Source organism: Leucopleurus acutus, assembly GCF_964270905.1.
Source record: "Leucopleurus acutus genome assembly, chromosome: 4".
Taxonomy (NCBI): domain Eukaryota; kingdom Metazoa; phylum Chordata; class Mammalia; order Artiodactyla; family Delphinidae; genus Leucopleurus; species Leucopleurus acutus.
Genome location: NC_139146.1, coordinates 125,996,700 through 126,022,311, shown reverse-complemented (window position 1 = coordinate 126,022,311; position 25,612 = coordinate 125,996,700). Strand labels below are relative to the sequence as shown.

At 44.5% G+C, this 25,612-nt stretch overlaps 1 protein-coding gene across 1 annotated transcript in view; it reads right to left on the bottom strand.

The window, feature by feature from the left end:
• TMEM154 (transmembrane protein 154) overlaps positions 1-11,410 on the bottom strand; it is a gene marked incomplete at its 5' end in the record, with an annotated part of 50,591 nt that extends 39,181 nt beyond the window's left edge. Inside the window, one exon of the mRNA XM_082838206.1 lies at positions 11,323-11,410. Coding sequence (XP_082694332.1) covers positions 11,323-11,410 — 88 coding nt within the window. The remainder of the gene's footprint in view (positions 1-11,322) is intronic.
• Positions 11,411-25,612: the final 14,202 nt, after the last annotated feature.

The following is a 25,612-nucleotide window of genomic DNA, read 5'->3' as shown; positions in this document are numbered from 1 at the left end:
CCTCCCTCAATCAACCTAACCCCCTTCCAGGAACACACACAGTGTGTTCTTAGTCACAGAGAGAAAAGGGATCTACGGTGGTTGTCTCAAAAACTTGTCTGAATTTTAAAGAAAACACTGGGAAATGAGAGGAATTGTTTAGTGAAAAGATAAGAATCTCTAATGATGAAATTTCACGTTTCTAGCTTTTTGGGTTTTCTTTTTGTTTGCTGGTTTTGGTTTTGGTTTTGGAATCAGGTGTGTCACAGGGTTCCTCACGTGTATAGTCCAGGCACCTGAACTCTCTCTGGGGTGCAGGACTAGTGGGGGTGGACTGTTATTTCCTCTGTAAGCTCTGTTGTACTAGGCATCTGACCATCTTTATTAAGTGAATATGTTCACTTAGTATGTTTTTTCTGACATTATAAATAGTTGGGTGAACAGGCTCAGTGCAAAATCAGCGAAGGTTAGTGGCAGATTGTAAGCACCGAAGGGCAGCCTAGGTAAAGTAGTGCCTGTGTTTCGTACACCCTTTCCCTTCAGCCATCAGACGACGAAAGGTGGCAATGCCTTATGTAGAAGATCATTAAGAAATGCCTCTTTTGCTTATTTTGAGCAGGGTCATCTGATAAAAGGCTTTCATACAATAGTCTGCTCTGGAAAGCACCTGTGAAGCACCATTGTGTTTTACCCCATTGCCTTGAGAAGCACCCTGCAATTGCAATTTACTATCAGATTACAACATGCCTATCATATGATATCACTCATATGTGGAATCTAATTTTTAAAAATGATACAAACAAACTTATTTACAAAACAGAAACAGACATACAGATATTGAAAATAAACTTATGGTTACCAAAGGTGAAACGTGGTGGGGAGGGAGAAATCAGGAGATTGGGATTAACATACACACACTACTATATATGAAGTAGATAACCAACAAGGACCTACTGTATAGCACAGGGAACTCTACACAATACTCTGTAATAACATATATGGGAAAAGAATCTTAAAAAGACTGGATATATGTTTATGTATAACTGAATCACTTTGCTGTACACCTGAAACTGACACAACATTTTAAATCAACTATACGCCAATAACATTAAAAAAAAAGAAAGGAAAGGAAAACATGTCCCACCATGGAGGCCCACATGCTCAGATGCATTTTTCATTTTATACTTTTTATTTGGTGTATTTTTCAGAGAAAGCTTGCTTGTTTCGAAGCAGACTTGCCCAGACCCTAAGGCTGTCTCTGGTTTGAAGTTACTCACCTGGAGAAACTGCATTTTTGACCATCTGAGTACCTTTTCAAACACTGGAATCCTATCCTGGCCTGTCAGTACCTCGCAGTTTTAAGAAATGTATATATTTTTATGACACAGAATACACTTTTAACATTTAAAATTTCTTCCTACCATCAGTGGGATGATAGATACAAAAGTACTTTATTTTTTTTAATTTTTATTTTATATTGGAGTATAGTTGATTTACAGTGTTGTGTTAGTTTCAGGTGTAGAGCAAAGTGGTTCAGTTATACATACATATACCTCTATTCTTTTTCAGATTCTTTCCCATATAGGTTATTACAGAGTATTGAGTACAGTTCCCTGTGCTATACACTAGGTCCTTGTTGATTATTTTATATATAGTAGTGTGAAAAATACTTTAAGATGAAAAAAGAAAGATTATTAAGTGATAGAAAAGTATTCAGGTTAGTAATGATAATTACTACTTTTATTATATTTCTAACTCTCTTTTGAAGCCAATTTCAAAATTACAATGTAAAAGAGTAACGTGAAAACAAATGTTCCTCGACCTGCCCTGCCCTCCCTGGCTGCTGTGTCAGCCTCCCTCTGGGTGGATAAATGAGGGGAACTCTGGTGCAGGTCACACAGGTCTCTGTGCTGGCCTGGCCTCCTTGCTCAGGTCAGCACAAGCTCAGTGTTACCAGAAGCCACTGCAGGAGAGACAAACCAAAACCTAAATGGTAGATGCATGCTTGCGATCATTAGAGAAGAGGAAGGCAGGGGAAGGAGATATGAGGGCCCAGGAGCTGCAGGAGGGAAGGGGGGAGGGTATAACCAAAAGTTCTCCATGCCAGCCTTTGGGGCAGCAGAGGGCCAGAGTGTGTTTGCTGTTGGAAGTTGTCTTACAGGAGGCTCAAGAAGGAAGCAAGTTCGTGAGGTCTTCCAAGTGGCATCTGAGTGGAGAAAACGGTGGATGGGATTTTCTAGGGTCAGCAAAGCCACTTAGCAGGTCTCTAAGGCTGGCCTGGCTTGTGATCCGATTCTACCTCCAAAGAGAATCAATCCTGCCCTTGCATCCAAGATCCTTGCCCATCCATCTAAGTCCTCACAATTTCAGTATCGCAGCTTGAGCTTCTGGGCTATTCTCACTCTCTTTTGTCAACCTCTTTTCTGCATTTATTAATACAATCCCATGACTTTTTTCCCAGTTAGTTTTTTAAAAATTTATTTATTCATTCATTTGTTTTATTTTTGTCTGTGTTGGGTATGGTTGCTGCCCATGGGCTTTCTCTAGTTGCGGTGAGCTGAGCGGGGGCTACTCTTGTTTGCAGTGTGTGGGCTTCTCACTGCAGTGGCTTTCCTTGTTGCGGAGCACGGGCTCTAGGCGCATGGACTTCAGTAGTCGTGATGCACAGACTCAGCTGCTCTGTGGCACATGGGATCTTCGCGGACCAGGGATCGAACCCATGTCCCCTGCATTGGCAGGCGGATTCTTAACCACTGTGCCACCATGGAAGTCCCTCTCATTTAGTTTTTGATGTCACAAATTACATGAATAGATTCTCTAAAGTTGATCCATTCTTGGATTCCTAGTATTAGTCTACTTTATCACCAGGGGTTGGTTTGTTTGTTTATTTTTTAGTGATAATTCCTTGATATTTGAATGACTGATCTAGGACTCAACTTAGATATTCTAATATTTGTTAACTGGCTACATAGCCAAAATGTGTCTGGTCTTAGTGAGGCACCAATACAGCAATGGTCTTTGCCTGCCAAAAGATCATCATAATCATAAATAGAGTTACTAGATAAAATACAGGACACCTGTTAAATTTGAATATCAGGTAAACAACAAATAATGTTTTAGTATAAATGTGTCCCATGCAATATTTTATGTATACTTACATTAAATTGCATGGGATGTACAATAGTTATACTAAAAAATTTTTGTTTATTGGAAATTTACATTTATCTGAGTGTTTTATATTATTTGCTAAATCTGGCCAACTGAATCATAGACAAATAAATAAGCATAATTTTTAGAAAAGAATAAATGATGTTAAAATTAATAAACAGTGTTGTCAGGGGAAAAAAATGTCAACAAACCCTCCTAACAAGTAGACTCCTGTTTCTGAATGCCACAGTGGGGTGGGGAAATAAGAAATAATAAAGATTGTTTTAATTCATATAAAATAAAGAAACATAGAAAACAATTCAGATTGCACCAAAAAAACTAGATTCGTTGGTTTTGTTTTAAGGAAGCAAACGCAAAACACCACAACCCATGAGATCCTGCTGGGGTGGATAGCTCTCCTTTCCAACCACCTCCTCTAATTTCTCGGGAAATGCTTCTATGCTGTCTTAGGCACCAGAGGCAGACTTTTCTATTCTTTTTATGTTACATAACTTTTTTTTTCAAGTTTTCAAATCAGCTCTTACTGGCTTGAAATTTCATGTCTATGAAACTAATATTCCCCTTTTTTTTTTCAAAAATACTTCCCCAGGGACTTCCCTGGTGGTTCAGTGGTAAGGACTCTGTGCTTCCATCGCAGGGGGCACATGTTCGATCCCTGGTCGGGGAACTAAGATCCAGCATGCCGCGGGGCACGGCCAAATGAATAAATACAAAAATAAATATGTAAAAAAAAAAAAAAGTACTTCCCCAAAATGTCTGCAACTACCTGGCTTTTCTGCGAATTGTCATGCTGCTCAATGCCTATCTACTGGGTCTGAACTTCCTCTATATTCTGAGAGGGAGATGGACAGAAGGCTCTCTCGGAACTACTCATAGGTACAGCCATGTAGCTTTCTCTACAGGAGAGGGAGCTATAGCTGTTCCCTGTTTGGTTTGAGGAGGCAGAACTGAACTATTCACACACAAAATGATTTGGGAGACTTTTAACATTTCAGAACAAAATAAAACTGGATTAACGAAAAGTCATATTTATCCAGGTATCACCACAGTTTCATTGCATTATTGAAATGATTATAATTTTGTCACAAACACAAGTAAGTCTTGGGCTATAGAATAAATTTCATGTCATTCATTCCTTTAGTCAGTGAGTTGTGTGCCTGTCATGTACCAGGAACTATTCTAGAGACGTAAGGGTGAATGAGACCAGGCCCCAACCTCCCTGGGAAGTGACTGGTAAGTAGGGACAATGGCATACAAATCAATAATTACATTACAGTTTCATAAAAGCCATAATATGTTTGGGCACAGAGCATCATGAGGATATGGGAGGGGAAGGCATTCATTGCATCTGGGGTGGAGGATTCAGGAGAACTTCCCAGAGGAGGTGACCACTGAGTTGAATCTCAGGAGTTCGTCAAGCAACGATGGCAAGGAAGGCACTGCAGCTGAAGCACAGCTATAGAAAGCTCCGTGGCCCGACAGAGGTTGGCACATTCAAGTACTTATATCATAGGATGCATGGTGGGAAGTGTCTAGTAGGAAAGGAACACAGCACAAGCTTACAAGGGGCCTCGTAATGAGGCTGAGGGGGCTGGAATCTATCCGAAGGAAATGAAAAACCACTGAAGGGGTGAAAACAAGAGAAAAATAATCACAGTTTTGTTAGCGAACCATCACTCTGGAGGTTATGTGAAATTGGGTTGGAGAAGAGACTAAAGGCAAAGAGACTAGTTAAGAAGTTAATGAAGTAACCTAGGTGAGAGCTAAGAAGGGCCTAAACCAGTAGGGAGCAGAGAAAGAGTTCCGTTTTGGCCAAGCTGAGCCCAGGGCTCCTGGGACGTCTCCAAGGAAGACTGATGATGAATATGTAGGGCTGGAGCCAAACAGACATCCCTGATTGGAGTGATTTGGGGAACCATCAGCCTAGGAGGGAGATAAAAACGATGAAAGTGTGTCACGACCCTGAGATGATGTAAGGAGTGAGAAAAGAAAAGATAAATACAAAAGGAACAGGTGGAAGAGAAAGATTCATAACTCCAAACGGGAAAGGAACAATCAGAGTCCTAGGAGATCAAGAAGAAAATGGCCTCATAAGACCCAAGGAAGAGGAGGGTTTCAATAATTGATTATGTTAAGTGCTACAGAGAAAAACAGAAGATAAAGATGGAAATGGGTCCTTCGGGTTCGGCTATTAGAAGGCACTGGTGACCCAGACAGAGCAATTTGAGTGCGGTGCTTGACATGGCAGCCAGATCGCAGGGGGTTGAGAAGTGAACGGAGAGTGAAAATGAAGATGTGTTGGCTGTCTTTCAAAGAGACTGGGAGTTATAGAAAAGAAAGAGGGAGGAGAGCTCGCGGGGACTCAGGAGAGCTGGAAAAGAGCTACAGGCTCTCTCACTTTTCATTATGAACGTATACCTACCAAAGGGAATAGAGACGAATGTAACAAATAACAGGGGACCCACCCTAATTATCTTCTATTTCCCCATAATGACTGGAGCAGAGGTTGGCAAACTTTTTCCTAACAGGCCAGAGAGTAACTGTTTTAGAGCTTGTGGGCCAAGAGGCAAAATACAGGCTATTATCTGTTTTTATATAACCATTAAAAATATAAAAACCACTCTTAGCTCAAGCGTTGGAAAAAAGCAGGAAGCTGGCTGAGTTTGGCCCATGATTCTTGGGTTTGCTGACCCTGGACCACCATGTATTTTTCTGAAAGAAACATAACATTGTAAACACAGCTGAAGCCCTCCTTCCCCCAATCTCTTTCAAGTTACCCGCTCTCCTCAATTAACACGGATCAGTCCCACACTTTCCAAATACACCCGTGTCCCTAAGCAATAGAAGCAGAATTTGGAGTGTTTTAAAAACTTTAAATAAATGTAATTATTCTGTAATTATTAATCTTCCACTGGTTTTTTGGTCAACATTACATTTGAGACTGATTTATCTTAATACATTTGGCTGTAGTTCATTAAGTGTACCTGCTCTATGATATCTCATTCTGTGACTATACCAAGTTTCATGGATTTTTCTTTTGTTAATAGATATTTAGATTGTTTCTATTTTTACAAACAATGCTACAATCCACATCCTTGGCCATGACCCTTTGCGGTTGTACATTTGTGAGTGATCTGACAGTGAACTGTTGTAGTTGTAGGGTATGGACATCTCCAGTTGACTAAATATTTCCAGATTGTTCTCCAGAATGGTTGTATCGAAAAAAATTCCTTTTCCAATAACCTCATATAGTTAGTAACCTGAAAAATTCGCCCAGTATGCAGCACCTAGAAATACTGGATGAAATAGAAGAAACAACTTCTTAAATGTATAAAGAAATAACAAAAAAGCAAGGAAATCCCAAGGGCCCAGAAAATATGGAGAAAGAAAAAAAAAACTTGTAGAGGAAATTTAAATTCAGAGCCATACCTACCCACCTATGGGGACTTGCCCGAATCCCACAGGATATGAGAAGCTATATAGTACTCTCAGGCATTCCTGTCCACCTACTGGGTCAAAAGTGAAAGCTAAAACACCAGTTCATGGCTTTAAAAAAGAAAGAAAGAAAAACGAAAAGCAGCTGCAGTGATTCTGGCAAAGTTCAAAGTCAGCTGCACTTCCCCCAGGCTGACCTCACCATCATCCTGACACTGTGGACCCCTGACCCACGGCCTGGTTTTGAATTTGGTTTTGTCTACTTCGTTCTCCTTGGCAGTCACTTTGGTCTCTTTGGTCACCTGCTTCTGGTTACCAGCTTGCCTCTGCTGGCCTGCACCTCTAATGAGGTTTTGGTACCTCACACAGCTCTTGGAGGCTGGTCCCTGAGGTCTCCCTCTCCCCAACCCGAGGCTGGGGTTTAAGCCTGAGGTCCAAGCACCCGCTCTCCTCAAGCCCAGAGCACACCCCTATCTGAGTTTCTTCCAAACCCTAGTTTGTGGTGACAGGACTGAGGCTGCCCTGGGAAAGTATTTACAGTAGCTTGGTGACAGGATCAGAAAATCTGGGGTTCTGTTAAATAGGGTGGGCCAAGCTCTGTGTGCTGGGTTTTGCCCTAATTCCCCCAAGATTTTCATCATGATGGGAGGTGACAGATACAAGAAGCAACAAGATTCGATCTACATAAACTTCAGATAAAAATTATCAAATAGTGAATAGTATGTTTAAAGACATAGAAGAAGGAATAAATAAGGAAAAATAAAACCAAGACTCTCTCTATATATTGTACAATATTCTAGGATTTTCTAGAAATGAAAAATATGGTAACTTAAATACAAAGCCCAATGCATGGGTTCAGCAGCAGGAGACACTAGAGGACTGCATGGATCTGCCCTCCCATGGGCGGTGCCTAGTTCCTGTTTCTCCACATCTTTGCCAACAGTTGAGGGTGGTGCAAACTATATACACAGGTAGGCAAATTGCAGGTTGCACTGTTTCTTTACAGAACTGAGCCTATCCCAGCCAAAGTCCTGCCCTCTCCTGGTTTCCTGGGTCAGCCTTTTAGACACAGAAGAACTTTAAGCCTTAATAAAACCCTCTCTGCTTGTTTGTTTTTTTTCTTTTCTTTTTGGCCCTGAGGGCTGTTTGGTCCTTGGGGTCAGTTCTTAGCAGGGCTCTCCCACGGCAGTGACTCTGCCTGACAGAAGGCTGGGCTTTCTCTCCCTGGTTCCCACACCCCAAAGCCTCTTACCCAGTGACTTCAACATTCTGTTTTTCCTGCTTCTGGTCTTAACTATGCTAATCCCCAGATTCTCTGTTGCTCACTCTGTACCTTTCAGCCTCTCCCTTCCCCTCCACAGGCCAAAGTTTAACCCAACTCCACTATCCCTTTTCCTGTCAGCCAGTCTCTGACCCAATCAAACAAATACAGCTCCTTTATGAACATGTGATAAACTTACAGCCCAGCCAAGAGTTTGTGTGATACACCTACACAGTCAGGAAGGCACCAGAGACATACTTTTCCAAACCTAAAACTAGACACAGAACCTGAAAACCCAGAGGTAATACAGTGTATTGTTAGAGCGTGGACTCCTGAGGCTGAATCTTACTTAGATCCACTACTTAGCTGTGTGACCTTGGGCAAGTCAGTTAACCCCTCTGTGCCTGTTTTCTCATCTGTAAAATAGGAATAATAGTAGCCACTGTATAAGATTTGTTATGAGAATTAAATGAGTTGGTCCTGTGTTCAGAACAGGCATATACTGAGCAGTATCTATGTTGGCCATCATCATTTTTACTACTTGAAATTGGGACTGTCCCAGGAAATAGCAGGTGGCAGTCACATTCACTGAAATAAGAACAGTATCAGAAAGTGCAGTTTCATCTTTGCAACCCGTATTTTCTTCTCTTCTTTCTCTTCTTCTGAAGGTTCGTCCAATAATTATATGATCCTTACTGTTCTGAAACAGCCCAGAAAAATCTCCTAGTCCCCTCTGTCAAATTCCATGTTTAGCTCTGGTCACCAAAACAGTTACAGAGGCCTTATTTCTGCCTTATGACTTTTTGCTCTTTTTTCTACAGACCGTTCTGCTTTTAGCAGCTAATAAATCCCGTGCTTTTGGTATCTGGAAGTTGCTTTTAGCTTTCTGATAGTGTTAAGCTGACACTGAGAGGGCACAGGGTAAGGAATGAGGTGGCCCTTCATTCCACAGGCAGAATGTTGCCTTGAGTCTGAACTTTCTTAGCATCCTACACTGGCCAAGACACCTAGGCCCAGAGCTTTTCTTTAATTATTCTCATCTGTTTTGTCAAAATCCCAGAAAAGCTATTTTCTCATTTCTCTCACTTCTAAGTGGATTATTTCACTTGTGATAGTAATCAGTTCTGCACCAGACTCTCTATCTACATAAAGCAAAAAAGATGCTGACTCAACCATAATGATGCTGGTCTCAGGTAACTGCAGTTATTAAATAATGTTGCCTATTTGTGGTTAATAAAGGCTTGACTTGAGATAAACCTGGATTATGCTTGCAAAGGAGAATCAGGCTGTTCAGTAGCTCGGATTCTTTTACCAAACATCTCCAAGGTATTTTTTGAAGAATTCAAAGAAATAGATACAACGGTGACACCTTTAAACGAACTCACGTCCTAAAGTCTTAGGCACCATTCGCTCAAAAGGATATACCTTATTTAATTTTACAATATATATTCAGTCCTTAATTTAGAACAGCCTTTCCCTTGGCTAATCTCAAGGTAATAAGCTTTGATTATACAGCTGCTTGCAAGTGGGCAGTTTTGCATCTTCAGGCACTGGGAATGGAGACAGGTGAGTGTGTGGGATGATTCAGATAATCCCTGTGCTCCCCTGAAATGCAGCTTTGCATCTTCCACTTCTCCTGACATCCTAACACTACCTGCTCTCAGGAGCTCATCAGTCTTTAGTGATCAGTCTCATATCCATTCTAGGACGGTTTTAGTATTTATCAGGAATAACTGAGTTCCTAATTTATGTTGACCCCTTACAAGATTTGGGGAAATCAAAGGTGAACAAAAGGGGATTTTCTTTTCCCTGGAGGTGCTCACAGCCTGGTGGGAGGCATGGACATAGACACAGTTATGATTCCAGGTGGTTGGCTGGGTTTACAGAAGTTTAGGTCTCTGGGGGCATAACAGGCAGCGTGCCAGGGAAGGGGCAGTGAGAGAGACACCAAAGAAGAGGTAACATTCAGTCTGAGCATAGGCATAGGCATAGGCATTCATTCAGTAGAAAAAAAATGGAACTTGTCATCACTTGTGGCCAGAGCCCCAGAGGCCTGGAGCATACACTCTGTACCGTGACTGAGGGGCTGCAGCTGGGGAGCAGAAGGGAGACAGAAGGAGATACCGTGGAAAGGAGGTTGCAGTGAGAGGCTAGGGGCCATAAATGAGGAGCCACTGGAGCTCTTTCAGGGGAAGAGTCACTGATCAGATACGGGTCTCAGAGGGACACCTTTCACTGAGTCCTTTGCATCTCCTGAATTGCAGACACTTTGAGTCAATCATTTTCAGATGCTCAAGAAACTACTCAGGCAGGTTAAATGTCATTCTCAGGAGCGTGTTTGAGGCAAGTGTGGTGGCTGTGAGAGTTAAAAGGGGTGAAGAGGGGTGGCTGGGCCCTGCTCCCGTGGGTGCTGAGGGACGCCCCTCAGGGAAAGGAATATGGTCCAGAGGTCCGGGCAGGGGGCGTGGTCGATCCCCTGCGGGGAGAGGGGAGACCCTGGAGTCTAAATCAGGAGAGCCGACTGTCGGTGGGTCTCACCTTCCTCCACCTCAGTTTCTTCATCTGCACCCCCAGCACAGCTGTACACTCAGTCTAGCTGCACCCCCAGTACAGCTCTACACTAGCAGCAGGCAGTGTTCACTAACAGGAACCACAGGCAACTAGCTTACTTACCCAAGGGCAAATCCACACAACTGTAAGAGGCAATGGAGGGTGATCGTACTTGTTGTCAGGGTATAAATCAATGGCTGCTCTTAGCTCATAATTATGAGATTTAATATTTTGTCTTTTCTGGTACCTTTGATTCACTACAGTCACATTACTTTTTTTTTTTTGTCACATTACTTTTTAAAACAAAGCTTCATTTGTCGCAATCGATGCAAAGAAAATCTCTCCCAAAGTAACAAGATCAAAGGAAAGCAGATGAAAGACTTAATAAATTACAGTGGATGCCTGGTAATTCCTCAGATAATTTCCTGTTTACTTTTTTTTAAATTTAATTACGGTGTTTCTTTAGTCCACTTTCCAGTAGTAAATGTCCATACCCCAGTTTTCCAGGAATTTTTGGAACCAGCAGACTTCTCAGCCCACATTATTAAAAGTAAATTCATAATTTCTCTGTTTCAGCTGATTGAAACGTTCTTTTACAGGAACTGCCAAAGAGTTGATCATTTTCTTAATATGCCCATTAAAGCCGGTAAATGACTGGGACCGGTAAATTACATCTTAGAAAACAAAGACTGCGGGAAGGGGGTCAATTCAGTGAGTGAGCTGGAGCTGGATTAGCCGGCTGCAAACGAAGCCAAGTCCCTCCTCCCTCCTTCCCCCCAAAAAAGACAGTTCGACTTTTCTCCACTTTTTTCACAGGAAGGCTTAGTTTTTTCTGGGTGTTACCCTCCCCGGCAGAGTTCTGTAGCCTCGGCACGAGACAAGAGTTCATTATCCTCCTCGCCTGGAGTGGAAAGCCTAGGGGTGCTTACCCTGCGCCTGGCGGGTGGGGAGGAACGCGATGACCAGGGCGAAGATGAGGGCGGCGCGGCGAGCCTCGGGATACGCGCGCCCCGGCATCGTGATGCTGCGCGCAGTTTCAGCCCCGCAGAAACGTAAACGTTTCCTGTTTCCTGCTTGTTTGGGTCGGTGCTGACTTGAAGCAGAGGTGTTTGCCTGTTTTTTAGGAAGTGATGTAATTCGGCAGGAGCCTGTCAGACCAGCAAGAATTGCCAAAGAGAAGTTGCTCTTCAAGCACTGATTTAGTTAACACGCCTCTCAAGCCCTTTTCTGTCCCAGCCCCGCATGGGCCTCCGTCTTTTGACATTGTCCCCGTGGAAGCAGTGTCCGTTGCTCAGATGTCATTCAGAATCTGGGACTGGGGCTCCGTTCTCGATTTGTGATTTTATTGATCCTCAGACTCCAGGTCAGCCTCCGGGGCTGCCTGGAGTCTAGAGCAGCGCTCTCCGGTAGAACTTGCTGACATGATGGAAATGTTCTGAAGCTGAGAGGTCCAATACAGTAGCCATTAGCCACATAGGCTGCTGAGTACTCGAAATAGGGCTAGTGAGAAGTGAATTGTTAGTTTTTTTAATGTAAATTTAAGTAACTCCATGTGGCTAGTGGCTACCATATTGGACACCAGACAGTAGGGACACCTGTGCTGTCAGGAAATGGCCATCCCACTTCTCTCTGGCCGGGCACATGCTCCTCCTTGGGCCCTGAATGCCCTGCCCCCCACAGCTCATCAGAAGGGAAAGGACGATGCTACACCCATGCCTGAAGGGTGTGCTCTTCTTCTCCAGAGAGAAATCATCTTTTTAGGTTTGGTTGGTTTATCTTTTTTCATTATAAAGACTTTATTTTTTAGAGCAGTTTTCAGTTCACAGCAAAATTAAGAGGAAAGCACAGAGATTTTCCATGTACCCCCAGTCCCCAAACATGCACAGCCTCCCCCATTATCAATACCCCCTGCAGAGTGGTACATTTGTTACCATGGATAAACTTACATGGATACATCATAACCACCCCAAGTCCACAGTCCACATTAGAATTCACTCTTGGCGTTGTATATGCTGTGGGTTTGGACAAAGGTATAGTAATGATAGGTATCATCATTATAGTATTATACTGAGTAGTTTCCCTGCCCTAAAACTCCTCTGTGCTCCACCCGTTCATGCAGCCCTCACCACCACCACTGCTGACAACTACTGATCTTTTTACTGTCACCACAGTTTTGCCTTTTCCAAAATGACAGATAGTTAGACTCATGAAGTACGTAGCCTTTTCGGACTGGCTTCTTTCACTTAGTGAAATGCATTTAAGTTTCCTCCATGTCTCTTCCTGGCTTAAGAGCTCATTTCTTTTTAGTGCTGAATAATATTCCATTGTCTGGATGGACCACAGTTTATTTATCCATTCACCTACTGAAGGACATCGAGGTTGCTTCCATGTTTTGGCGATGAGGAACAAAGCTGCTAAAAGCATCCGTGTACGGCTATTTGTGTAGACATACATTTTCAACTCCTTTGGGAAAATACCAAGGAGCTCGATTGCTGGATCTATGATAAGAGATAAATGATCTTTTAAGGGGCCTATTTCCAAAGCAGAATATGTTCTCAGGGGGGAAAAAATTCTGTATTTTACCTTTCTTCCTTCTTGAATGACTATTTTCTCAGAGGTTGTTAACAACAAACAAAATAGAACTGAGTTGGATTAGAATGGGGGTGGAACTCCTATCCAACTGAAACAATACAGGAAGGAGGTGATAGTTCATAGCAGTGTTTGGGGCGATTAGAGTAGGTTAGGTTTTCTGTGTCCTATTGAAGTCCCCTTGGTTTAGGTCTAGGTCCTAAACACTGCAGGATGGAATTTCATCATAAATGTTGAGTATTTATCTCACAAATATCATAAGACCATTTTGAGAAATAAAGTTTATAGAAAAACCACAAAAAAAGAATGGAATTTCATAATCATGTTTGTTATGGTGCCAAGAGAGACAGGCAGACAGAGAGAGGCATCAGACACCCATCTCATCTCTAACCCTTTGCCGGCAGCCTATCGTGAGTCACCAGCTTCTGGTCCATACCATCTTCACTGATCCAACTGCTGTGAGCGCACGAGGTGACCGGATTCTTCAGCCCCTGACATGGCCATTAATTTTTTGTTTAGTGAATTTACTGCTCTTCACTGTCATTAGTCACCGCTTCTCTCAGTTCTTATCCACAGAAATAGGTTGAGGATTCACGTACTAATCTGTGTTAATGGATTCACAGTCTGCATTTCGATATTTTAAACTCGCAGTTAAGTCAATTCCTGATAAAATATGCTTTTGCGCTCTAGGTGACAATACAGAACAAACAGCAGAAGAAAAGAGTTCAAAACTGGATGATCGATTTGAAAACAATGGAGGAAGCCCTGTTAATCAGACTATCGATGAGCAAATGAAAAGACCACTGGCTCCAAGACCCTCTAGTGCTAAGTTTGAGGGCGATCACCCCTGCACTAGCAGGCATTTCTCCCGCTGCAACGCATGCGTGCCAGAGAGAAGACCCAGGGCTTGGGAGATCTCTTCATTTTGCCATTTACGCTCTATTAAAACAATCTTGGATCCCAGGCTTGAGGCATGTGTTTGGCAACAGCAAGGTGTGAGCCTTGGTTTCTTTGATTTCTCTTTGATTTTAAAATACAGCTTGCTGGAGGCTTTGCAGAGTCAGGTGTCTGCAGCTGGAGCACAGACCTCCGTGGAGCCCACACCCTGCCAGCCAGTGTCTCAGTCTCTCTAAGGGTACCCGGTGTTGCTTCTGAGCAGGCAACACTACATCACTTAGAATGATGTGCAAAATAAGCCGCAGAGAAACCCTGCATCACCCTGTACTTTTCTCTTGACTCCTGTGCGCTCTAAGACCCTTCGAGTGATAAGCTGATCTCCAGGGGAAGAAAATTACCATCATTGATCAGAAAATTGTGGCACCTCCGTGATCTCTTTGCTGCAGTTAAATCCCAGGGTGACGGTGCACTAGGTAAAGGGCTGTTTACCTTTGTTTGTTCTAATTTTACCCACCATTCGTTTTGGCAGTGGCCACCTGGCCTCAGATTAAATCCTGATACACTCGTGGCAGGAAGTCAGGGCCCCAGTCACAGCTGTGAGGCAGCGGGGAGCCTCAGAGAGAATGGCAGGCACACGGGCCAGGGGTGAGGTCAGCGGTGCCTGCCTTCGGCTCTCAGTGCAGGTAGGAGGAGGGGAGGTAAGGAGGTAGGGTGCCTAGGAGGTGCCCTGAGGCCCCCTCCTGCTCAGGAGGGCAGGAAGAGAAGCCCGTTATTGGTTGGAGGTGCTCTTTACGACTTTCACACAAGAGCCTGGCTTTTACAATCAACTCTCATCCAATTCCTCCTCCCTTCCCTTCTGCCCCTCCTCAGCCCTAAAGGAAGAGGGACTCCAAGGGAACAGCCCAGAAGTGATAAGATCTTGCAGGGAGTGCACCTGCCCCTATTTCCCCCTCTAGCTGCCAACCTCGCCACGTCCAACACACAGGCACACCCCCTACACATGCTTACACACACTCACGGACGCTGTGGAAATACAGGAAGGCCAACCAAATGACGGCAAAGGCCATTTATCGAGAGCTTGCTACAGCAAGGGAGTCGGCCACCGTGACTTGCATTACGCAGAAACTCAAAGTCTAGCAGAGGAGTGGGAAAGCTCTACAGTGGAAAAAAGGGGAGGCTTCAGTGCCCTGATGGGAGCCGTTGGCATGGGGAGCTAGAAGCCAGTTCTAGTGACTGGTTCCAGTGGCTGGTTAGGCGTTACATATCTGGCTTCTCCTAAATTAGGAGCAGAGGAATAATTAGGGGCCACTCTTACTGGGATTGTTGCTCAGTTTCTTGGACCAGTTGCTAGAGGTAAGGTCTGAGTTCTGTTTTCATGTATATATATATGCTCTGGCCGTGGTCTGTATACAGTCTCTCAACACCCACCCACACGAACACTCACATACTCATCAAGGTACATGCACGCCCACGTGCACACACACAAGCTCACACTTGCACACACTTTCTGGGGCTCCTTTCTCTGTCTAAATGCTAGCTGGTAGTAATTAAAGACTCTGAACTGTTTGCTTAACAAGGGGGTAGGCCCTCAGACAATGTAATAGTAACATCAGGTGGGGCCTGTAGATCACTCTAAAGCCAGCTAGGAGGGTACAGGTTAAGGTCCCAGGGTCTAAAGGAGTGCCCAGAGAGATGAGTGGGCAGGGCAAAGGCTGGGGCAGGACTCCAGAGCATTCAGGGAATCCCAGCCAGGAGAGGGCCTGACAGCACTTCCACTGTGTCTTAGGCAGCTGGGCTGCCATGCAGAATACCATAGACTGGGCAGCTTAAACAACAGACACATTTTCTCATAGTTCAGAGGCTGAAATTCCAAGATCAGAGGCCAGAACATCGAGTCCTGGTGAGGACCCCCTTCCTGATCTGTAGACGGCTGCCTTCTTACTGGGTCCTCACACAGCACTGAGACAGAGCGAGCTCTCTGGCATATCTTCTCACAAGGACACTAATGTCGTCGTAAGGGCCTCACCGTAACAACCCCATCTAATCCTAATCACCCCCCCAAAGACCCTGTCTCCAAATACCACCATATGGGAGGTTAGGGCTTCCAATCTGAATTTGCTGGGACATGAGCATTCAGTCTTTAGCACACTGCCTTTGAAGCTGGGAGTCCACACTGCCAGGTTCATCTTGACCAGCCCCTGTGACTCATCAGAACCCTCAGTGGCTCCGTCCCTGCATCCTGGCTGCTGACCCTGGTCACTCACCCTTCAGCTGGTCACTCCGAGAAGCTGTTGCAGAATTTGGGGAATTCCAGCAGCTTCAGCCTGGACCTCCTCTGTTACTGAGTCTAAGGTCATACTGCTGGCTGCGCGACAGGCCAATAATCGAGAGACGAGTTGTTGGGGCAAGGAATAATGACTTTATTTGGAAAGCCAGCAGACCGAGAGATGGTGGACTCATACCCCAAGGAACCATCTTGCCTGAGTTAGAATTCAGCCTCCTTTTATACTAGAAGGGGAGGGAGTAAAGTCAAACACTTCCTGGTTCCCATCAGCCTCCAGAGGGGAACGTGTTCATTTCTTCCTTCCTGAAGCCATTCACTGGTGGGCCTGGTCAGGATGTTTCCTGTGAGCCAAACAAAGGTATTTTAGCTTGATGCTCATTACCTGGGAGGCAGGATTCCCGGAGATGGGCCATTATGTATAATTTAAGCTTACAGGCAACATCCCTTTTGTGATTAACTTGCAATAGAATACAAAAGATTCTTCCCTATTACACCTCCACGACAGAGTCTTCAGGGCCTAAGCAGATGGTCTGGTCACCAAAAACGAAACTGAGAAGGTTTGAAGTTAGGAGCTGAAGTGGCGCGTGGACTCTGGTCTGGAGGGTCCTGTGGGGAGCGCCTGAGGAGAAGCTGGCTGGTCTGGAGATTCAGGGCCCTCCTCAGTGATCGGCAAGCCCCTGCGGGCAGGGGGCTTCTCTGTCTGGTTCTCCAGTCTAGCCACAGCATTTAGGACAGCGTATGTCTTATTCTGTTTTTTTTTTTTTTCGGTACGCAGGCCTCTCACTGTTGTGGCCTCTCCCGTTGTGGAGCACAGGCTCTGGACACGCAGGCTCAGTGGCCATGGCTCACAGGCCCAGGCGCTCCGTGGCATGTGGGATCTTCCCGGACCGGGGCATGAACCCGTGTCCCCTGCATCGACAGGCGGACTCTCAACCACTGCACCACCAGGGAAGCCCTGGTTTGTTTTTTTGAATGAATGAGTAGGCAGATAAAAAATTCCCTTTACAGCAGTATTTTTTAGGTGGGCTGGGGGTGGGGGCACCTACCCCAGAATTATTCGGGGAGTTTGTTCAAATGCGTAGCCTTGGACCCCACCCCAGCACTACTGAGTCTGAGTCACTGTAGCTGAGCTCCAGAACTCTGCATTTTTAATGATGCTTGGGGGCATTTTCACACACGATAAAAACTAGAGAATCACTATACTGGCGTTTCATTTTTGGTTCCTAGAAAGTCATGTCCCCTTTGTCACACAGTAAGAAATAAATAGCACGATGTATTTTCGTTTTTGTCTTGTTTGCCAAAAAACCTGGAACTAGAAGTAAAGCTTGGGTGTGGAACTTTCATTAGCCCAGGTTTCCTTACCACATCTATGGACATTCCTTTCCCTGGCTAACTCTCATCCTTCAGGACTTAGTCTAGGAGACATCTCCACCAGGGAACCTTCTCAGAAGCCTCCCCCTGCTCCCAGCTGGCCTAAGGGGCCTTCCCCCACCTCATCCCACAACACACATCAGAACGTACCAAGAAGATCCGGTTGGTCAGTCTCCCCACCTGACTGCCCTGGTGGCCTCCCACACCTGTTAAAAGGAGTTAAACTTCCTTCCACTGCTGTTTCAGTTTTGATCAAATCATATCTTGATAGCTTTTCTTTCTAAGTCCCTTCAAGTATTTTTGAAGTAGGACATACATCACTAATAAATACAGAGTATCTATATCAAACCCCACTTGAGAATGATAAATGCAGATGAGTGACCTCAACGCTTGTACTTTTATTTCTTTTTCTGTTTAATTTGACTTTCCAGATTCACAGTTGATGATGTACTGGCCAACTAAGTCCTCAACACCAATAAAACTGGAAAATACAAAGGCACGAAGATTTGGGGGAAATAGTAAATTATAACGGAGTAAAGAAAGACACCACGAGGAACAACTCCAGTGCCAAGGTATGTGGGTCATGTCAAAAATAAGCAAAAACTGGGAGGATTTGAATCAAGTGGGAGAGAGTAGGGGAGGCTGGGAGGTAATTGTTTTTAAATTAAAATAATATATTTTTAAATTACAAAAACAGTACATGTTTATTGTGGAACTTTTTTTTTTATAAATTTATCTATTTGGGTCTTCGTTAATGCGTGCGGGCTTTCTCTAGTTGCGGCAAGTGGGGGTTACGCTTCGTTGCAGTGCGTGCGCTTCTCATTGCGGTGGCTTCTTTTGTTGCTGAGCACGCAGGCTTCAGTAGTTGTGGCACAAGGGCTCAGTAGTTGTGGCTCGTGGGCTCTAGAGCGCAGGCTCAGTAGTTGTGGCGCACGGACTTAGTTGCCCCGCAGCATGTGGGATCTTCCCGGATCAGGGCTCAAACCCATGTCCCCTGCATTAGCAGGCAGATTCTTAACCACTACGCCAGCAGGGAAGTCCCTATTGTGGGACAATTTTAAATGCATATAAGCAAAACAAATGTATTTCATGTTTAAATCCTTTAGATCTTTTTCCATAGATATTAGCTAGCAGTATCACTTCTACTTCCACTTGCAACACTAGCCATTCATGTCGTTATCCTGCCAACAGACTGTAGGTACAAACTCGGGTATGGAAAAATGGTAATTTGCTCTATTTTTCTATTATAGCGTCAATTTCAAATTTCAGTTCTGGTCGTGGTAAACTGAATACAGTCACAGATACAACCCGTCATCTCTCTCCCTCCATCCTCCAGCTTTCTCTGAGATTGCCTTGGGAATGCCAGAGCTGGTAGGGAGGGCTGTCTCCTTCCTTGGGCCTTTAGAAGATCACAAGTGATTGACTCTTTATCTTTGCATTTTAGCTGAGTTCTCCTTTTCCTAGACCAAATAGTAGCCTAATTTGCTAGTTATGGGGTCCTTAGGCAAGTGTGTAAATGGAGTCCAGAGCCCCCCCCGGTCCACATATTTTTTTAATTTCATCTAGTATCCTGCCACCATGTTCATGATAATTTCAATAACAGTGAAACTAACTCCCCTGGAGGAAGGATGGATGTGGTGGGACACTGGCTCCACTGGACTGAGAATCCCAAGTTCAAGGCCCCAGTCTTAGTTCTTTCATGAACTAGATTCTCTGGCCTCATTTGCTTTGTCTGTGAAAAGTGGGGTTGACTAGTTGATTGCTAAAGCCCATATTCTATGAGTCTATGAGGTTCTTTTGAGAGCATGCTCATTTAAAAGTTCTTAGTGGAGGGCTTCCCTGGTGGCGCGATGGTTGGGAGTTCGCCTGCCGATGCAGGCGGTCCGGGAAGATCCCACATGCCACGGAGCGGCTGGGCCCGTGAGCCATGGCTGCTGAGCCTGCGCGTCCGGAGCCTGTGCTCCGCAAGGGGAGAGACCACAACAGTGAGAGGCCCGCGTACTGCAAAAAAAAAAAAAAAAAAAAAAAAAAGCTCCACCCTCATAACCTAATTACCTCCCAAAAGGTCCCATCTCCAAATAAAAATAAATAAATACATAAATAAATAAAAGTTCTTAGTGGAGAAGTAGACCTCAACTTCTAAAGACAGGACCTGCAACAAACAACCCAGCCCATTCTCAAGCTTGTCCTTCATCCGTGAGCTCCAGAAAGGTAGGCAGGTATTTACAGCAACGTTGCAGCCCTGGGCTGAATGAGAGAGGAGGGCGGAGGACCTCCAGAATTGCCAGACAGCTGAGTAAGATGAAGTTGAAATGGAGCAGCTATTAACGTGGGGGTTGGAGCAGCATGACAATTGTGGATCTGGGGCAGGAGGAAGGAAATAAACAGGCAAGTAACACCGAAAAGAAAGATGATGTGTTTCCTTCACTGTTTGTGAAGCAGCAGGCGCAAAGCTTATCTGAAGGTGGGGACAAACGTCTTCAAGTCTCTACAGTGATGATCATTTCAGCTACAACCAGGCAGGGGCACTGGCACTGGTGTCTCAGCACCCACGGGTCCGCAACAACTCCACTACATGCAAAGAGGTCACTTACTTCTAGATCTCACACTCGAGGAGAATGGCAATCCCTTATAGCTGATTAGATAGGAATGACAGGAATTTCATCCATGCCCTGTAACTCGGCAGTTTCTCCCACTCTTGTAGGCAACATTTACTGCCCCGCCTTCTCGATCTTGACCCAGGCCACGTATGACTTGCTCTGACCAAAAAAATACGGGTGGAAGAGACAGTGTGGGTAAATTCTTTGAGAGCTATCACACAGTCTGGCTCGCCGTCTTGTGTTCCCGGGATCTTGCATTTCTGTGATCTGAGATCCTGAGCCCCGTAATGCAAAACAGACCTCAGCAGGATCAGCAATGCGGAATCTGGTCCAGCTCAGCCCCGGTCAGCCAGATCTCAACTGACTGACAGATCCACGAACATAAATGTTTATGGTTGTGAGCTCTGGAGAGATTTAGGCTTGTTTTCACATAGCATCAGTGCAGCCATAGCTGACTAATATAGCTCGTAAGATTCTTCATTCACAAGTTGCAGACCTGAATAGAAAATGTCAGAGAGGAAAATAAGAGCTGCTTTTGGAGAAGTCGTGAAAGCACTGAGAAATGTGGCTGTCACATCATCCTGTAAACAGTAAAGATAAGGCTTGTGGAGATAGAGCTGTTTACACTTAACTCGCCACTGTCATCTTCCTGCTGGCCACCTGTGGGGGCCAGTGTTCAGTCCAGAGCCAGCAAATGTACATGGCTGAGTCGTGCTGTGCAATATACATGGCTGAGTTGTGCTGTGCAATATACATGGCTGAGTCACGGCTGAGCTATCATCCATGGCCTTCCTGGATCTCTGGGTCCCTGGACAATTGTGCTGGAAACACTGTTCATGGCAGTATTTATTGGAGAGGAAGTATACTGATAGCATCCGCAGCATGTTAGCTGTACTCGTGACCTTTATCACATTATATTTGGATTATATAATTTTTTTTTTTTTTTTTTTTTTTTTGCGGTACGCGGGCCTCTCACTGTTGTGGCCTCTCCCGTTGCGGAGCACAGGCTCCGGACACACAGGCTTAGCGGCCATGGCTCATGGGCCCAGCCACTCCGCGGCATGTGGGACCTTCCCGGACCGGGGCACGAACCCGTGTCCCCTGCATCGGCAGGCGGACTCTCAACCACTGTGCCACCAGGGAGGCCCTGGATTATATAATTTAGACAATCTCTTTCTGCCCTGATGGACCATGTGCTTCTGGAGAGCAGGATCCATGTCTGAATCAACTTGATGACTTCCGTCTCCTCAAAACTCTGCCCCACAAGACAGCCTAAAACTACTGCATGTTGAATGAACAGAGGAATTAGAGGAAGAATCTAAAAATGGCCCTTATTCAAATGGGATTTTTAAAACTCTCTTCTTTGCCCTTGGGCACCTGCATTTGTAAACAGTCATGAGTTACTGAATCAGAAACATCTCCCAGCCAGGAATTTAATCCGAGAGCCTTTTCAAAGGAGCACAGTCCCTGGAATGAGCCCCAATAACACCCTGCCTAATTCTCCTCCTCTGGTGTAGCTATTTTTTGCCATTGCATAAACCTGTCTGTCCTCTCTCTTCAGGCTCCTTTGCAAAACGTGTTGCTTCTTTAAAAAAAAAAAAGAGAGAATGGAATGGAGGTCTTCATGTGTGGGTTAGGGTGTGAATAACTGAAGGGGTTCGCCAGGCCTCGTTGGGCTACCCAGTGGTTCCGGCGCATGTGGCTGCTCCTGTGGGGCTTTGGCAGGAGTGGACTCTATTGTTGATACCTGCAGAGCACTAGTAAAACCTCCTCTTTGACCATCTTTAGGGATGGAGAATTATTCTGGCCAGACACAGAATAAGAGAAAACTCATCGTCATCATATACAAACATTAGCATGTTGAAAAAGCAGTGAGAAAAAAATATGTTTGCATCTGGATAGAAAACTGGAGGATAAGATCCACCAGGAATTAACAGTTATCTCTGGAGAGGGACAGTGAAATCCGGGCGGGAGGGGGCAGGAGGAGGGGGAGGGGAAATCAAGGGGACAGATCTCCTTTAATACACTTTGGTACTATTGGAAACAATGTAATACATGTATTACCTTCTTAACATTAACAAACAGAGCAAAACAGATGTGTGAGGAGAAAAAGAGACCCACATGATGGAATGACTTTTAGGCCTGCAGGTAGGTTGGAAAAAACTTGGATTTTTAAGAGAAATTGTGTGTCAAAAGTAGAATTGTCTAGTAAACGAAGATGGAAGGATGAGTTAGAAAAGAGGAAGTGTTTTTGAGTTCAGTGTCCAGAAAATGCAGTTTTCTTCTGGGAGATTCTGTGGACAGAATCCAGAGAAGCTACTAAGTCTGCACATGGATAACTGCAAAAACATCTTTATAAAAGGTTGGCAGAGAGTGGGAGAAGGCGTCGGACATGGAATTTTTAAAAGCCTTGTTTATGGGATGATGAGAAAAGACTGTGAATGGGGCTAGAGGGAACAGTTTAGGGGGAGACATGGAAGGGTGACCAGAATACAACTCTAAGGACTTCCCTGGTGGTCCAGTGGTTAAGATTCCATGCTTCCAATGCCGGGGACATGGGTTCAGTCCCTGGTCAGGGACGTTCCACATGCCATGTGGTATGGTAAAAACAAAAACAAAAACAAAACAAAACAAAAGAACACAACTCTAAAAATTCATACTATACCAGGGGTTCTCACCAGGGGCACTTTCTCCCCAGGGACATTTGGAAATGTCTAGAAACATTTTTGGTGATGCTACTGGCACCTAGTAAGGAGACATCCTGTAACACACAGGCCAGCACCACCACCAAAGGGACTGTCCAGCCACCCAAGATGTCAATAGCACTGAGGCTGAGAACCCCTGTACTAGACTAAAGTGAACATTGAGATTGAGACGTGAACACTTCACCCTGGGTGTGCTTTACAGCTTACAAGGTGTTTTCACACCCATTTACTCCTCATCTCAAACCCCGAGGGAAGCAGGGCAGGCATCCTTATTTCCCTGAGGCAGCTGAGGAACGGAAAGTCTGGGACCGACCCAAGGTCATAGAGCTTGGAATCCAGGTACTGGGCCTGGGCTCCATATTGGTCCGACTTTCTCGTGGAACCCACATGACACACCGAAGTCCTCTTGGAACCAAATGGTTGAGTGAATATGTGCTATACTCCAGGAAAGGGGCTGCCATTGAAGCACAAAGTAGGAATGTCCCAATTCCAGGGTGTAGTGATCAGAAGAAACTGATGGAAAATTATTCAAGTGTCAGTGAAACAGCTACAGAGTTTTCTCCTTAGTAGTGGCTCTTAGTCACGTTTGTTGTACACCCGCAAAAGGAATTTTTGATATACGGAGATCTGAAAGTGCTCGGCTAGCTCAGGGAAGCGCAATCTCACATGGTCAGAAAGTGGGGTGTATCAAGAGACGTGGTGGGCAATAAGGTTTGAGAGGAAGCTAGGACGAGGGCTGGAGACGGAGTGAGGAATGGAATTGGATTCTGTCGGTGACAAGTAACCCTGGACGTTGTTAAGGGCAGTGGTGACACGACTTGACTGGTATTTAGTAAGCCTGCTCCACGAAGAACATTGTCTTTTAAAGAACATTTATTGTTCCTGCCCATATGACAAAACAGGTTGCTTTTGAAATCATTGCATTTGTTGTTGGTGGGTTTTCATTGAGGACTGGGTGCTTTGCTGCAATTTGGATGAAACCACTTTCTGAGAGATTGGAGGCAGATGAAAATAGCATCTTGCACAGCTGTCTGTCTGGGTGCCTTTTTAAGTACATAGTAAGTGAAGTCATAGCACAAATACTCACATGACTAACCATCATCTGAACTAACCCAAATGGGTTTATTACTCCAATTCTAAATTCAAATGCACCAAAATAGGCTCCGGTGTGTTCCCAGGGTATGTAGTGTCATTTACACGTGCTAACTCTGGAATGGAGATCATCATACTCAAAGGCATTAGAAAAGAGAGCCCTTATTTACTTACTTATGGCACTATGCTGGCTACTACACCAAATAAATTGCTGTCTTTGCCTTTTAATTGCTTCCAATTCATATGTTAATACAACATTTATATATTTCTCAGGGGATACATTCTCACTGTAGAAACATTAGAAAATGCAGATAAGTAGATGGCAGAAAATGCATCACCCACTATTTCTTTCTAGAGTTTTTTTCAAATTAATAAAGATAAGTTATCATTTTTTTCAAAGTATAATTCTGAAATCACACTTGTGTTTTCCTGTTTAAAAATTAAATCTTGGGACTTCCCTGGTGTCCAGTGGTTAAGAATCCGCCTGCCAGTGCAGGGGACATGAGTTCGAGCCCTGGTCTGGGAAGATCCCACATGCCGCGGAGCAACTAAGCCCGTGTGCCACAACTACTGAGCCTGCGTGCCACAACTACTGGAGCCCGTGCGCCTAGAGCCCGTGCTCTGCAATAAGGAAAGCCACGGCAATGAGAAGCCTGCGCACTGCAATGAAGACCCAGCAGCCATCAATAAATAAATAAACAAATTTGTTTTTTAAAAAATTAAAATCTTCCATTTAAGTAAGTACATAAACCTAATCTATCCTCCAGGTAATTCTTTTTCTTCTTGGTGAGGTTTATGCCAATGTGATAACCTCTCTGGGAGTATAATTTCATGTACAAAAGTATTTGCCCTTAAAAAAACTACAACGTTGCCTCATGAATTGTTTTTATTTTTAACTAGTTAATTTAACATTTCTAAATATTCTTAGTCTTTCAGAAATTATGACATTGTGGATTATTTGTTCCTATAGAGCACATTTTTGTTTCAGCCCTGATAATTCAATTTTCATTTCTTTTCCCCAAAACAGGTTAAAAATCATTGCTGATTCTAAAAGAGAGACTTTGATTCAATTTTACTTCGTTCTTTAAACCTGCGGTGGGGGAATCAGTGTGTGTCACTCATTCACAGCTCTCGAGGACACGGAGGCACAGTTAGTACCGTGAGGGTATCACAGCAGTGACTGAAGATTCTAGTTCTAGAGTTGTTTTCTAAGTCATCCTTTTAAACATGCAAGGCGTGGTGCCTTTCACTCCTTAACTTCCTCTTACAGTTTCAGGGAAGATATTTTATTGTCTTGAGGTTGTCACTCTCATTGTCACTCTAGGGGGCCCTTGATCCAACGCTGTCCAGTGACCCGTAAGGTAGTGGGCCTGAGGGCTTTTGCCCTGTAAAGGTGATCACAAGCTAATCAAACTTTGCTCCTCTGAAATGAGGACTAAATGATTTGTGGCCCTTTGGCCAGTAGGTAGTGAAAGGAGAAGGCAGAATTCACAAGCAGAGAAAGAGAGGCCTATGCAGGAGACCACGTGGGTCAGAGAAGCTGGAGGCAAGGAGAGGATGGAGGAGCTGTGAGTGGTCCATCCACAGGCATCCTTATAATAAACCGCCTTTCTCTTTAAGGGGATCACATGCCTTGTTTTTGTTTTGAACAATCAAAAGTGCTCCATGCTTATTTTCATTC